The 15,828-nt window shown below is 42.2% G+C and overlaps 1 protein-coding gene across 2 annotated transcripts in view; it reads right to left on the reverse strand.

The window, feature by feature from the left end:
• LOC107720650 (leucine-rich repeat transmembrane neuronal protein 4-like) overlaps positions 1-15,828 on the reverse strand; it is a 108,445-nt gene that overhangs the window by 72,995 nt on the left and 19,622 nt on the right. Inside the window, exon 3 of one of the 2 annotated variants that reach the window (XM_016528424.1) lies at positions 7,983-8,135. The exons of the other annotated variant lie outside the window; for it this stretch is intronic. Within the exon in view, the coding sequence (XP_016383910.1) occupies positions 7,992-8,135 (144 nt within the window). The 3' untranslated portion in view covers positions 7,983-7,991. Of the gene's footprint in view, positions 1-7,982; positions 8,136-15,828 lie in introns of those variants that run through there. 2 annotated transcript variants of the gene reach the window in all.

Below are 15,828 nucleotides of genomic sequence, written 5' to 3' on the forward strand. Positions count from 1 at the left end.
GCTCTTCAATGGCAGCTTATTTGAGAATAAGTAAAGGGAATGCTTGGCGTATGGCTCCTGTTTGTGTGCAAGTGGAGCCAAGCCCAGTAAGAGACAGTACAGTAGCTAATTACCCGTTTTGAACAATTTATGAGCTATTACGGAGCAGCCTCACCATTCCTTACACTGTTTGTTCATTTGTAGATTTCTTTATTTATTAAAAGGGGGAAATTAAGTGATTAAAAACAAAGGTAATGAAGGCTTTTGTGGCTCTCAGCGTGAGCCAAATGGGGTGGTTAAACTCAGTGGATAAATTGAGTTGTTGGAAGAGAGCTCAATCCTCTCTCTCTCGATCTCTCAGTGTGTAGTGAGGGTGCTTAACACTGGCCAGAGCTTTGGACTCTAGAGGGCCATTTATTTCTCTTGGCGTTCAACAAATCACCACTTTAAATCTCAACTGTCATAATGCCATTTACTCAAAATGGGACCGCAACAACACGTAATTCAATCTGACCCCCATGTTAATTCAATAAAGAGCAAGAGTTCAGATGTATAGTTGCTCTTTACTGTTAGGGGAATGGTGGTGAGAACAGAAAGTTCTCCTTGCTTATTGGATGGGTTGGAATGAGGGGTGGGTCTTGCGTTGCTGCCATGCAGGTGCATCATGCACCTATTTTGATTGAGAAGGCGTCAGGTGCAGGCCTGTCTGACTTGGGACAACAGACAACATAAGACTTCACTTAGAAAACGTTTGAATAACTTAGTAATAAGTATAAGACATGTTAGCCTAGTGGTATGGTTTAAGTACGAGCAAAAATGTTTTCAAAATCGAGTAGTCGTGGTGTGCCTGGATATCTTGTTGGTAAAACAGTCTTAACCAGGGATGTCTAATCCTGCTCCTGGAGGGCCACTCTCCTGTAAAGTTTAGCTCCAACCCCAGTTAAAGACACCTGAACCAGCTAATCAAGCTCTTGCTAGAAACTTCCAGGCAGTTGTGTTGAGGCAAGTTGCAGCTAAACTCTGCAGGACAGTGGCCCTCCAGGACCGAGTTTGGACAGCCTTGGTCTTAAGGTAACCCTATAGTTAGCCTGGTTTTGTGTTTACCTGACTCAGATTGGACATATTTGGACTAATGTGCGTTTACCTATGATGCACTCCTGCAAAAACAACAATATGGAGCCCAATGGAACTGAACAGAAAACAGTTGTCTTATAACATGTTTTAAAAAGTGGGAGTATGTTTAACTTGACGTGCTAAAAAAGGGGATGAATTTAAAGATGAAAAATCTGGCGAGGCACTAGACCTCAGTCTGAATGGGAACAATGCTTCGGTTGCCTTGCACCACATGGAGGGGACAAAAAGAGGGCATGAGGAGCAGTGACAATAGACTACATAAGGAGGGAAACGAGATGGATGGATGACTGCAGTAATGTGGAAGTACAGGGGCTGGCACAGACAGGTAGAAGAGATGAAAAGTAAATAGGAAGGAGAGGCTGGCATAGGGAGGAAGATAGAGGAGTAGGAGGATAAATGGATGGCAAGCAGAAGAGAATGAAAAGACGTCAGGTCAGGAAAATAAATGGCTGCTGGAATGCTTACAGGTGAATTTAAAGAAGGATTAGTTGGTGTGTACATGGAGAACAGAAAGACACTCTGTTCCAAAACCTAGTGAGCTGCCTCCGCAAGCGGCATCATAAGCAAGCTCAAGTTGTGAAGACTGTTCCAAACAGATTATAAATCGAACTCAAACAATACTGAAATCTACTAAAAGCCGGACCTCCGGCATTTGCAAAGCACCCAAGCCAGCCACTTCTGAGGTTCTGTTTCAGATATGATACTGTCTTAGAAAGAAACTCCCTATGTAGGCAGTAAACAGCAAGGATCTCTCATTTTTGGAACAGAGATAGAGTGTGAAAGAAGTTGCCTAAGGTCTGGCATGAAGAAATGGGGAATGAGGAAAAGTGAAATGGAGAGGCATGTCCTAACTCTGTTAGGCTCTCTTGGGGAAGGTCTTAAATTACACTCTGATGTGGACAGGTTGCCAATTGCGAGGCCAGGGCCCTGGCTCCAGAGAAACGCTGCATAGCCTTTATTAGGTCGCAATATCAGTGGACGTCTCTAAATCTCAAGACCCTTTATTTATTTATATACACACACTTATTTATGTATTAACCTTTCACCTCTTCTTCTTGCAGTGTGATGTGGGCTAGATCAACCTTGAATGAGAGGGATTTAGCCCACATCAGGGCTTCCTCTTGAATAAGAGATAGCAACAAACCTTGCACTTTACTAACCAATAGGGTGTAACAATGTAGCAGGTGCTATAGTTCCTGCTTATAAAACTCTTGATTGGTCATGTGTGCCAACAGATTGAGCAGAACACATTCAAGTTTACCAGTTATTTGTGTTCTGTACACTCAATATGGCTCTCTTACACACTAACTTTTTTTTTGCAGTGTCCAAATTTTGACATTCAAAATATGGCTGATGCAGAGGAGAAAATAAATCTAAATTTCGATTCTTCTATGGGTCCTTTAACTGGTCTCTCAAATAAAATTCTACCATTCAAACCATTCCTTTGATTAACCCTAAAATAAGAAACCTGTTTCATGGGGCAGTGAAAAGAAAGAGTTAATTTGGTGAATTGCTGGATTTCCAGCCCTCTAGTTGTTCAATAATTTAGCCACAAAAATGTCTTATTTCACAGACTACTGTAGCTAACCCTATTTTGAGTACTAAAGTGTAAGGCAAACAAAAATCTGTAATCTCAATGTTGTGATGATGCATTTATTTATCCAGACACATTAGCAACAATGACCATCCAGTAAAAACAAGTGTAAACTGCTAATCCCTGAGTATTAGAGCATAAATAACCATAATGGGATGTAAATTTTAGTCCATAGAGGCATTTCTGCTTGATAGAGCCCCGAACTGCAGTTATTGTCATTTACATTTGATTTCACAAGGCAAGATATATGCTAAGTGTTAACACTAACCAACTGCTAGAAACTCTCCTCCTAACCTCAGGCTAGTCGCCACATTCAATGATTTATCGGAGGACAGTTAATTAGCCTCCTGCACTGAGATATCTGCAGGCGCTGTCAAGGGGCTGCCCGTCACATACATCAGTACTGATGCCTGTCAATCACAGAGCTGGCAGCTGAGCCCTTAAAGCCTGTAAAGCTCCTGCTGGGCCCACGCCAGCATGACCAGTTTAGAATGAGAGGAGAAGCTGCATGAGGCTGGACTGAGCTGTTCTACAGCTCTGTGATATGAAATCATGAAATAAGCCAGAATCACACTCACTTCTCCTCTGTTTCACCCATTTTCTGGGCTCCTGCTCCTGATGTTACCACCCAACTGTACGAATGCCCATCTCCCACTGAGATGAGTTATGTGAGATTCCCTGCTGGCACGAGCCAAGCCGCCCCATCACACACTCGATGCACCATAAAGGACACATAAAGCCCATTCCCACATAACAAGTTGAGGATTGCAAACGTATATCAGTGGATGAAATCCTTAAGTGTTTTTTTTTTTTCTAGAAAGGTTTAACTTTGCAAGCGACACTATTTCTTAAACTATTAATTGACCCTCCAAAAATGCTTCATTCCACTGAAGACAGAAATATATATTTGGAGTTATGTATTGGTCACTCTTTTCCATTCAATTACAGTAAATGGTGACTGGAGCTTTCAAGATTCAAAATGGATGCAAAAGCACCATAAAAGTATTCAAATTGATTCCAAGTCCTCAGAAACTCAGACGCCATTGTTAACCACTGCAACTAAATACATGAGTGCAAGAAAAAAAGCCATTTTTTGGGTGAACTTTTTAACAAGTTCTCGTGGAAGGGTTAAATTTTGAAGAGGACATTATTTCTTAAAAAAAAAAAAGTCAGTAAGTCTATGCTTCCAGATATACTGTCTATATCCGCATACAGCTGTTATTGACTAAACTGTCAGAAAATTCATTCCAAACAAGTCCAATAACAACAAACGAGAATTAATCTGATCAAACAAAGCATTATTCACTAATCTATTCAAAAGATTAACTCATTCACCCTCCTGTCAAAAAGGTTCATTTACAAATAAAAATAAGACAACCTTTCTTGAACAAAATGTACTATATCCATTGGACAATTTTCAGGGAAATCACAAGGATTTGTAAAGCGCTGAAGGGAGATGTTGCTGTGAATCTAAACAGGCTTAGTGAAAGGAGCTGAAAGGTAAGGTACTGACCAGGAGAGCCAATACCCCAAGCCTCGTATCTCTTCTCCATATTTCTGATCACCCTTCCTCAACAAGAGAGGCTCTAAGCCGCCTTCTCCCTCCAGTCAAACCGAATGAGCTGAGGAATAATCGCTCAGTTTGAGCAGGAGAGTTGGGGCTAACCCCTCCAGGCACTGCAGCAGGTGATGGGATGAAGAATGCAGGAAGGGAAATAGGATTGCACTGCAAGAAAAACAAATAGTGAAAAAAGAAAAGAAAGAGGTTTGTTGAGGTAAACTGATCAAATGATGGCAGTAAATTGCTGTGAAAAAAAATATATAATAAAAATATGTTTGGTTGTATTAGTGTTAATTAGAAGGCTATATATTACAAAATCATATTTGGATTGTTAGGCACTGAAAGATGTAGCTCCGAACATCTCAGTTGGATTTTCAAGCAAAAACCTTCTCATTTGACTCATATTAACTTTCACAGACTCCTTAGGTAAAGACTGCCACATGTCATTTACCTCATTGAAAATTTAATATATTCCTCAGGTAAAGACTGCCATATGAAATTACCAAGGTTGCCCCATCAGTGAAGTAATTTCAACAGTGCATTTGTCGGAGACTGCTTTATTGTGACAAGGACATTAATGCAGCAGGAATTTATTTATAACTCAGAGAAGGCGTGAGGATGAAGAACAGCCGAGGGAATATAGGAAAGGAGATTTATCGGGAGGCTCATTAGACAAACATCAGATTTCAGCCTGTCAAAAAAAAAGGTAGAGTACACCTCCACAGAACTTGGTGCCCTGGGTCTTCAACTCACCTCACATCTTCGTAATGGGAGTCAGCGGTCATTACGTCTGCTCGATGAGTCATTCTGCTAGACTGTATGCTTCTTGTTTGGTCTCTCTTTTCCAGTTATCTGCTGTTATTAACATTTCAAGCACTGTTGCTAATATTGACATTTCCTTTAACACTTACAACAATTTGGGGGAAAAAAACAATGTAGCACCCCTCCCCTTGAGGTCGATACCAAAATGAGGCTATGAAACAATGGAGAATATCCCCAAACTCTTAACCTCTCCAAAGGGTTCCTCTTGTCAAATTTGACCTTGCTGCATGCTAGCTGCTGGGGCTTTATTTCTTTGCCTTCCCACTATTCAGCGGCTCATTATTTCTCATCCCTGTTGTGAATTAGCTTCCTAGGACCAGCCCTGAACGTCTGGACCATCATAAAGGAGACTGCTTGGCCATTTCAGGACTCTTCCGAATCGCCTACAGTGCATTAGCAAACACACAAGGGAAGCATCTGCTGGTACCACGGCTGCATATGTGTTTAGACACTGCAGCCTTTCGATCAAATGAGTCTGTGGGTATTTAATGAAACCACAGAAGAGTCATGTCAGAATTCTGGACTTTTACAATATTTGTGGATTTACACAGTTGTGAAATCAGTATGTGGCAACTACAGGAAGTAGTGCACACAAGGATAAAACTATGGGAGTAATTTATCTGTGGCATAATGCACTTCTTCGCCGCTTCTTTGGCACATCTCAGCATGTCATCTCAATGTCGCCAATTTCATTGCTCACCCAACTGCTTGGTAATTACACCACCCATCAAGACTAAGCCAAACTCTGGAATACAAATGCGCAGTCATGCAAAAACAGCTAAACAGGGCCACAAAGTCAACATCATCTTCTGTTCTAGACGTATTGTGTCTCTCCTATGTGTCTCCATGTTTTCTTCAGGGAAAAGCATAAGCTTTCTCAAATTATCCAGCCATCAGTGGAATTATAACCACGGACTATTCAAAAGCTGGACATTGCTAAAGAGCCCCTCCTAAATCTAGTGGGGAGCAGGGAAAAAAAAAAAGAGTCAGAAATGGAAATTGGAGCCATCTCTTCTCTGACTGTCCATATGGTCCTGCTGGCTGGAGATGCCAAGCCCTCATGGGACTCAGCAGCTCGAACAATTTCCATCTCTGATTTCGGACGCAACTTATCTGGAGCCAGTTACCTCCAGGGCAATGAGAAACAGCAGGGTTTTTTTGAAGTGGGGTGTTTGATATTCAAGGTCCAAAGACCAAACTGTTTACCAATTGTCTCAAAATGTCTTGTGTTTCTGCTTATGAACGCTCCCGTATGTGACATGGAGAGTTTGGACATTCCACTGTCTCAGCTTTATTTGTTCTCCTGCAAAAAGGCTCCAAATACAGGGCTTGTCTCTATCTCTCTCTTGCTCAATGGAGGGGAGCCATTGATAGACGTGAGAGCAGATGGGGATTGACAGAGCTCCTAGACAGAAAGCTAATTGAAGGAGACTGGGGAGGACTTTGACGGCACTCAAATGCCTGCAATGATGGGAAAATCAATGAAAGCGCCCAATGTACTACCTCCAACAGAATTCAAGGAACTTTTTGCTAATTTTCACATAAGTGCAAATGATTTAGTTTTTTTCTGGTTGTGGCCCCAGAAGTAAAAGCTAATCGAGACAGCCTCTCTGACATTTTCCTAATAATTTCCTATATTTAGAAGTATGTAGCACAAGCAGACTATATGATGGGGATTGGACCAACAGCAATTCCCCCCTTACCTCTTAAAACATTCTGCAATCACGCTAATCTACTCCAGGATTTCGATTCCCCACTCCTCATTCTCTTTTAACAATCTACTGTAAAATAAATTTTGAAGTATCATGAACTAACAATGAAGAACATTTTTTTTATAATTAGAATTTATAAATGTACTACTGTTCATTAATTTATGTACAAATACACTCAACTTGAAATGTTAAAAATAAAATAAGCACAATTAATTAATGCTGTACAAGCACTGTTAATTGTTATTTAATTAAATCTAATGCATCAATTTATATTTTATTTTATATTTATACAATTTTATTTATAATTATGAACATTTTAGCCACAAAATATCATCTTTCTGCATGTGTTTGACATATTTGCAATCTTAGAGTGCCATTTGCGATCTTGAAGTGAGAGAGAACATCTTTGCTCCATCATTCAAAAAGAAAAAAAAAAGAAAAATTATGAACTCCCTGATTTACGTCCACTCACACACTCTCAACAAGAGCTCCAAAATGCTTCTTCTTGTTGGAAAGCATTGTATGAGAAGTAGCTGCAATATTGGGAAAAATAAAAAATAAAAACTCTAGTGACACTACAGTGCCACTGTAACCTTGAGCCACAATGATATCCACCTATAAATAATAACAGATATCAGTACATCATTAATTTGCCATGTGTAAGTGAGTCACTCTCAAAAACAGTTACAGGTCAAACAAGTGGCTAGTCGCAGGCAATTGATGTGTTGCGTGACTCACCAGCACAGTCAGTCTGGCTTTCATTTTACAGATGGCGAGAGACAGACGATAAAGAGAAGAACCTTCAGATCTAAAGTGGGAGAGGATGGCACAGGCTTGAATGTCCACCAAACAGATTCTTCAAGTTGTGTGACAGAACTATATCTGTGACTCATATTTCCTTCTGCTGCAGATAGGTACTGTGTGCCTGATCTCAGTGTCCTAGATCAGTTTTTTTTTTTTTTTTAATATTTAATACCATGGACCCAATATGTGATAAACAGTTATACATCTTTAACTTGGGTCGTGTCTTGCACTGCATAAAAGGAGGCCCACATTTATTTGGTAAGAAATTCAGTTTTTTAAACATAAGCCTGAGGCACATTTCAACCAGATGCTCAAGAGGCTGTGATGAGAATGTACTTATATTTTTATGAAGTTAAAAAAAAAAAAAACTCTTGGGGGGGTGTCTTCAACTTTGGCTGCTGAAGAAATTCAACATCCATAGGGTGGCGCAGTGTTGATCATGACTTGACTCTCCCCCAGCCTTTTTGATGTCAGATAGGTTGTCAAGCCTTCGATAGCTGCCTCTTGATTTCAGGCACATAAAGTGCATCTGAATTGTAAATGAAACAAAGGAAAACTCAATGATGCACACAGAATGAGTCACATAAGACACTGAGCAAATATGATACAAAATTCATCGGCTGGAAGAAGGAAAGTTGGCCGGACAAAATTTTGACCACAGTTGTGTGTTTGCGTTGCCATGACGACCAAAACTAGCAGAACCCACACTATTGTTTTGAGATTATTCGGCCTACATTGTAATGTGTTTGTTTTTCTGCCATTCTCATCTATTTATATTGCTCTAATTAATCTCTATTATCTTGTTGACTACAGTACATACAGAGAGTTTCATCTAATCTTACACAGCTTCTAGTTTTAATGCTTTACTAACTGGCATTAAATATGATCTAAATCATTTTTTCCCTAAAGTTTTGTGTTGTACCAAAGCCAAAACTAATTACAAAACTATTTAGAAAATATTTACTTTATCTCAAGTTGACAGTGCACCCTTTTTTTCTACCCACAATAAAGATGTACAAACTTGAAAATAACTATGACAACACTATTTTCATTATCTTTCTCTCAAATTTCCATCCAGTGCTCACTTTGCAGACCCACTTTGAAAACTCTGCTCTAAAAAACAGAAAAAACTGTGACCATTAACTTGCACATCTCTCTTGATGTTCAAAGGCTTTGTTTCCGATGCAAAATGCAAGCATACACAAGACATAAAGCTTGCAAAATATGACTCCCTCACAAAAACAACTGCATCAAGAATTTTAGATAAGCACAAGCCCTTGTTGCCTCTTTTTTTCCTCCTCTCGAAAAATATCATCTCACTCTGAGAGCAAAGCAGAGTAGTGGGTGGTTTGGGTAGCATCTGACTTATCTGACACAGCCAGAGATAGCCCGAAGGGTGCTATGCTAAAGAGGTATATCCAAAAATTGGTGCTTGAATCAAGCAATGCAGTAGGAGGTGATAGCACCCTCGCTTCAAACTAAAACAAAACTTACCTATTCAGGAAGAAAACACCTCAGCACGGGTCTTGTTTGAGAACACAGTACGGCAAGAGTGCAAACAACAGTGATTATGTGCAAAAGAATGCAATATGAAAATCAAACAGAGAGCATCTTGTATGCGTAGACCCCATGAGGAAACAGAGATCATGGGAGCTAGCATACAGGGGTACCTCTATGATAGAGGAGGGGTGTGTTAGAATTACAGATGGAAAGAGTAGGGGGCTCTTGAGGATGCGAGGGGCATAGGCAAAGTAAATCATAAGTGGATCATTTAATTTGGGACACAGGCGCCCAAATCACAGGCGCCAGTGTTGAAAGGAGTGTTTACCACTCCGCAGCTCCTCGATGGAGGTAAGGAGCCCCACTTTAAAAAAAATAGGCCATCTGTACAGCGCCAGCCACTTCACTAGAAAAAGAGCCAGAGCCAGAGCCAGTTTAGATCACCACAATCTAAAAATTCACATCTGAAGATTCTCTGCTTTTCAGAGGTGCAGCAAAAATAATTACCTAGTACATTTTGCATGAAAACCCTAAAGGGGGTTCTAGAGAGGCTCAATGGTAAGTGCACTGTTCCTCAGTTGATGACTGCTATGGTACCCTTGAGCAAGGCACTTAACAACTATAAGCTCCAGGTGTGCTGCAATATAGATTAATTTATGCTTCGGCACACATGTTGCGTCCAAAAACAAAGGCAGATGACCAGTCAGTCAAAAGTGTCTGAAAGCTTAGGCAGCTGACTTTTTGCCTCACTGTCCTATCAGGCAATGCAGGAAATTGGGTTTGTGTATGAAGGTACCTTACAAAACTGATTTCTGACAGACTTCTGATGCAGCATAATGGTTTTACGATCTTCAACAAATCAGAGAGAACTTTGATGATAATTTAGTGAATAATTATTAATTACTACAATACTAATTTCTCACTAGAAATAACATCAAAATTGGAAAAAAAGTTGGTCAGAAACATACATTTGCACACAAACTGACCACCAATCACAATTTTCAGATGCTATATTTCTTATTAGCTCAACTGTCACAGAATGGAACGCACAGGATTGTGGGACATCAACGGCAGCGAAGGATACATCTATGCTGCTTTTCATCAGATGAAGGCATCTCAGCAGATATGGAAGTGAAGCTAACATTGGATTCGGACATGCCTAGATGCCTTCCTACCTTGGAATAAATCCTTCAAAGGCAGCATTTTTTAGCTTTCGGATGCAGCCAAAGTGTTAACATTTTGTAAGTAGTATCCTGGTTTCAGGTACAGGACTAATCAAAACCAACATGCCAGATTGAAGGAATAGTTCACCTAAAAATCAAAATTTCCCGATTACTTACTCACCCAGGTCAACTAATATGTATATGAACTTTATTCAGCAAAAGAGAAATTAAGGTTTTGGAAGAAAACGTTCCAGGATTTTTCTCCATCTAATGCAAGTGAATGGTGCTCACCATAGACCATTTTTGACAGTCTAAAATCCATATTTAGGCATCCTTAAAGTAATCCACACGACTCCAGCGGACAATTCTTCTCTTTTTAATTCCAAACGCTCAATTTTGTCCAGCTCAGTTTAGTTTACAACATCTTGTGTGACGTATTCTCAGGTTTTGGGCACAGCCTTTGTCCAACTGAATGTGAGAACAGTTGTAAAAATTGTATGATTTGCACCTGAAATAACGTTGTTAAATCAACCTAATTTTATTTGGTAATAAACTGACTGAAGCTCAGAATTGAGAGACATCACCCTAAATATAATGAAGATGTTAAAAGCTAGACCTGCTGGAGAAAATAATGGTTTAGAGCGCTACAGCTAATGGAAATAAAATTCAAAATTGCATCTGGGGTCAAAGAATTGCAAGTGCCAGCGAAATTGTACATCAGCTTGGCACTATACTTCGAATAGTTCACAATGAGACCCGTGAGACCTTCAAGACACTGAGCCCCAGTCACAGGGAATAGTCATTACCTGCAATACCACACTTGGTTATCTCACCATTCTGACAGGAGGCAGGCTTTAGTCCCAGGGCTCAGTTAAGTGCATGCTCCCAACAGGCCTTGGCCGCAGACAAGACATCGCAGACATTGAAATGATGCATGAAGGATTATATGGCCGCCAAACAACACTTCCAGTGATGGGTTAGACATGTCATCCTCCCACTCTGTCCAGGACAATGTTTTTCGACCTCATTGCCATTGAGATTGCTCTATGAGCACTTCTCTCGACACGAAGCCACCCTAGTTTTGCTCAGAATAAGCATTCCTCATGAGCTTGCTCTCTTGCAAGTTATCTTTCCTAAGAAGATGAACCCCAAAGGCCAATTAAAATTGTAGTTGTCATTGCACCTGGTACAATCTAGAGGTAAACGATTTATCGTTTTTGTTGATTAATTTGTACTAATAGAAGCTTATATAACTATCAGATATTGGCAAAAAAAGAAAAAGAAAAAAAAACTGATAGTGTTTTTCTTTTTGTTAATAAAAAACGAAATATAAATAATAAATGACATTTTGTAAGGGTTTCCTGTGTCTTAATATGTCTTCATTGAAATCATATTGATATATTTGTCCTCACTCTTATGCATATTTTTACTATTTTGATTGCTTAATCATAAACAGTTCAAAACTGAACAGGAACATGCTTATGGAGTATATAGACATATGCCCTGAAAGCACATACATTGCATCTAGAACTTGATATAATACGATGCGATATGATACGATATATGATACAATACGATATATATAGAGAAAAAGAAAATTCTAAATGTAATACCGTTTACAAGACATTTGTGACCTATGCTGGCAAAATGAGTCACAATGAGCACATTTTTAAAAAAATAGTTATTTTTATGTTCACATTCTCCATTAAAAGACTTTGAGAATGATATATGATTTGTTGGAATCGGACAAAAAATGACCGAGCTACACCTGTTTGAATTCGACAGAGTCAGCAAAGTCAATTTTGAAAAAAATCGAGTTAAAGTTTTGTCTGTTAATTACACATAAATTGATTATTAAAACTACAAAAGCAGTTCAATCATGAGAAGCAAGTGATTCCCTCCTCTTTTCTTTTATTGTTAGATTAACATTAATGAGGCGGCCTATATTAAGACCTACTGTAATGCACGGATCTAATATAATGTTACACATCAGATGTTGTTCTGAATCTACTTTTGAGGAATTACTGTTCACATTTGTTATACAATAATATTTACTTTACAGTGTTAATATTGTAATATGTTATAGAGAAGACTGAACAATTATATATTTTGTTTCTCTTATCTGTGAGCCACCAGGAACGAATTTCAAAACAGTATCTGATATATTTTGGGGTTGTCTGTAGTTAAAAGGTCTTTTTTTTCTCTGGTTATTCCAGTTACTGGAATTTCTGGTTTCACAATGAATTACACCTGAGATGCCAAATATGATTTTATAAAACTATCAACTAGATCATTTAAAATCAGTTTATTTCCCCACTTTAGTTATGAGCATTGCCAATATCCAATATAGGATGAAGTTCCTGTAAAAACTGAATTCTTGTAAATATATCCACTTGACAAGCTGTCCGTCAAAAACGTTTCTAACCTTTGGGGTATGAATTTCTGAGACACGACTTAAAAGGTCATTTCCCACATCACCTCTCCTTCCACAATGAAGGCTATACCGTCCTCGTTTCATTTCCTCAACCTTCCTGAATCTGCCCTCTCCAAAGATAAAAAAGAACGGGTCACGATAAAAGAACCAAAGAGAAATGTGGCAACTGCCCTGGTCGTGAGAGAGGTGAGATGACCTTGATACGCAAATAGACCTTCTTAAAAAGAGAAGGGAAAAAAAGAAAGCCGTTAAAGATATTTATCATACAGTGGGCCATTGGCAGGAAAAGTAGATGGGTTCTGCTTCATTTAAATTATCATCATCTATTAGAAATTATTTTTCAATTCCTCTTCAGGAACTCGAGCTGCGTCAGAGGACGCTTTGAGAATGCCCTTCAGCATGTCCGGCTCTGAACCTCGTGTGTAATCAGTCCAATAGATGGGCGAGACGTCACGGGTGGGTGACGTAATGACCAGGAAGCTATAAAAGCATGTGTGGTGAAACCGACGTCAGCTTTCTGTCATTCAGCAAGTGCTCTGTGTGTGTGTCAGTCTGATATTCGTTGTGAGTCTTATTTGGTGTTGTCTGTCCAAAAAAGAAAGAAATAAAGATACAATGTCTAAAGCACAAGAGAAAAAGAAACATTAGATAAGCAAGGGCGAGGGCAGGCAGTGTTTCAGACTGTGTGTTCCTCCCTGCCCGCGTTTCATTATGGGTGGGGATACACACAGTTTGTGCGTTGTCTGCCTGGGAGCGGAGCATGCTGAGTCGGCTCTTGAGAGAGCTGACTGCCCGCATGGCGAGCTTCTCTCGATGCATGTTCTCCGCTCCCGGAAGGCTCTCTTTGCGGAGGGTGCCTTCTCTAGCGTTCCCCGCGGCGCTGGTCCCGCCCGAGGTGTCGAAGTCGTGGGGAAGACCGTTCTCGGCCCGTCTCTTTATCCCCGCCTCTGATTATTATGGCAATGTGGTGGGGATGAATGAGCGCGGTTACAAGACGATGCCCCGGGTAGAACAGACGCTTGCGAGCTATCTGTCTCCTGGAGCGGCGTCGTCTTTAAAGGCTCCGGCATTGCCCTCCAAGCCGCTGCGTACAACATCAGCGCTGGTGGGCAGAGGGTACTCAGCAGCGGGTCAGGCTGGTGCGTGTCTGCACACCATGGCGGTGTTACAGGCGTACCCAGCCGACCTGCTGAAAGAGCTAGACAAGGGTGAGCAGGTAAAATCTGAGGATATCATGCTGGTGGGCCCCGAGCAGGCTCTGGTCATGGAACAAGAAGTAGTTACTCTTTTGAGGAAGGAGGCCATCGAGGTGGTCCCTCCTCGCGAAGCAGAGTCCGGGTTCTACAGCCGGTACTTCATAGTTCCAAAGAAGGATGGGGGGTTGCGTCCCATTTTAGATCTGCGTCAGTTGAACCGCTCAGTCATGCGACTGAAGTTCAGGATGCTCACTCTCAAACAAGTCGTGTCTCAGATCAGGTCCGAGGACTGGTTTGTCACGATCGATCTAAAAGACGCATACTTCCATGTATCCATCCTTCCCACTCGCAAGAAGTTCCTGAGGTTTGCTTTTGGGGGCAAAGCATACCAATATCGGGTTCTTCCCTTCGGTCTTGCACTCTCACCCCGTACTTTCACGAAGTGTGTGGAAGCAGCCCTGGCTCCGTTGCGACTCCGGGGCATCTGCATACTAAACTATATCGACGATTGGTTGATTTTAGCTCAATCAGAGCAGATGGTGGTTCGACATCGAGATGTCGTTCTCGCCCACATGAGAGAGCTGGGGTTAAGACTGAACGCCAAGAAAAGTGTGCTTTCTCCATTACAGAGGACCACTTATCTAGGCGTGGTGTGGGATTCGACCACGATGCAGGCACGTTTGTCTCCTGCTCGGATCGAGTCGATCCTCACCGCAGTCGCGAGAGTCAGAGAAGGCCGGTCACTCACTGTCAAGCAGTTTCAGAGACTGCTGGGTCTGATGGCAGCTGCGTCCAACGTGATACCTATTGGCCTGCTGTACATGAGGCCCCTACAGTGGTGGCTCAAGACCAGGGGGTTCTCCCCGAGGGGAAACCCGCTTCGCATGTTCAAAGTCACGCGGCGATGCCTACGTGCCTTGGACATGTGGAGGAAACCTTGGTTCTTGTCTCAGGGCCCGGTGCTGGGAGCTCCTTGTCGCCGCGTAACGCTAGCGACGGACGCGTCCCTCACCGGTTGGGGAGCGGTCATGAGTGGCCACCCCGCCCGTGGTCTGTGGAGTGGTCGCCATCTCACGTGGCATATCAACTGCCTGGAGATGCTGGCCGTGCTGCACGCACTGAGTTATTTCCTCCCGGACCTGAGAGGCCACCATGTGTTGGTGCGCACCGACAACACAGCGGTGGTCTCGTACATCAACCACCAGGGAGGTCTGCGCTCACGCCGTTTGTACAAACTAGCGTACCAGATCCCCAGGGTGGTGAAGCAGATATGGAGAGGCTTTGGCCAGGCTCAGGTGGATTTGTTTGCGACTCGTACGACATCGCACTGTCCCCTATGGTTCTCTCTAAATCATCCAGCTCCACTGGGGCTGGATGCCATGGGACAGACGTGGCCGAGGCTTCGTCTGTACGCCTTTCCCCCGATCGCTCTGCTCCCGGGAGTTCTGGAGAGAGTGCGCCGGGATGGGGTCCGTCTTCTGCTAGTAGCCCCGTTCTGGCCGGGCCGAGTATGGTTCTCGGACCTGATTTCTCTCCTCGACAGCACTCCATGGGAGATTCCCGTCAGGAGAGATCTCCTCTCACAGGCGGAGGGTATGATCATCCACCCCCGCCCGGAGCTGTGGAAACTGTGGGTGTGGCCCCTGAGGGGGCACAACTCCTAGCTTCCGGTCTCTCAACCGAGGTTGTGGAGACCATCCTCCAATCCCGAGCTCCCTCCACGAGGAGACTGTACGCCTTGAAGTGGAAACTTTTCACTTCTTGGTGCGGAGACCGCCAGCTAGACCCAGTTAACTGCCCGGTTGGTACAGTGCTGGAGTTCCTGCAGACCCGTCTCTCTGCTGGGTTGACCCACTCCACCCTGAAGGTCTACGTGGCGGCTATTGCAGCCTTCCACGCCCCTCTTGGTGGCCAGTCAGTGGGCAGACA

Source organism: Sinocyclocheilus rhinocerous, unplaced genomic scaffold (assembly GCF_001515625.1).
Source record: "Sinocyclocheilus rhinocerous isolate Xijiao unplaced genomic scaffold, SAMN03320098_v1.1 scaffold132, whole genome shotgun sequence".
Classification (NCBI taxonomy): domain Eukaryota; kingdom Metazoa; phylum Chordata; class Actinopteri; order Cypriniformes; family Cyprinidae; genus Sinocyclocheilus; species Sinocyclocheilus rhinocerous.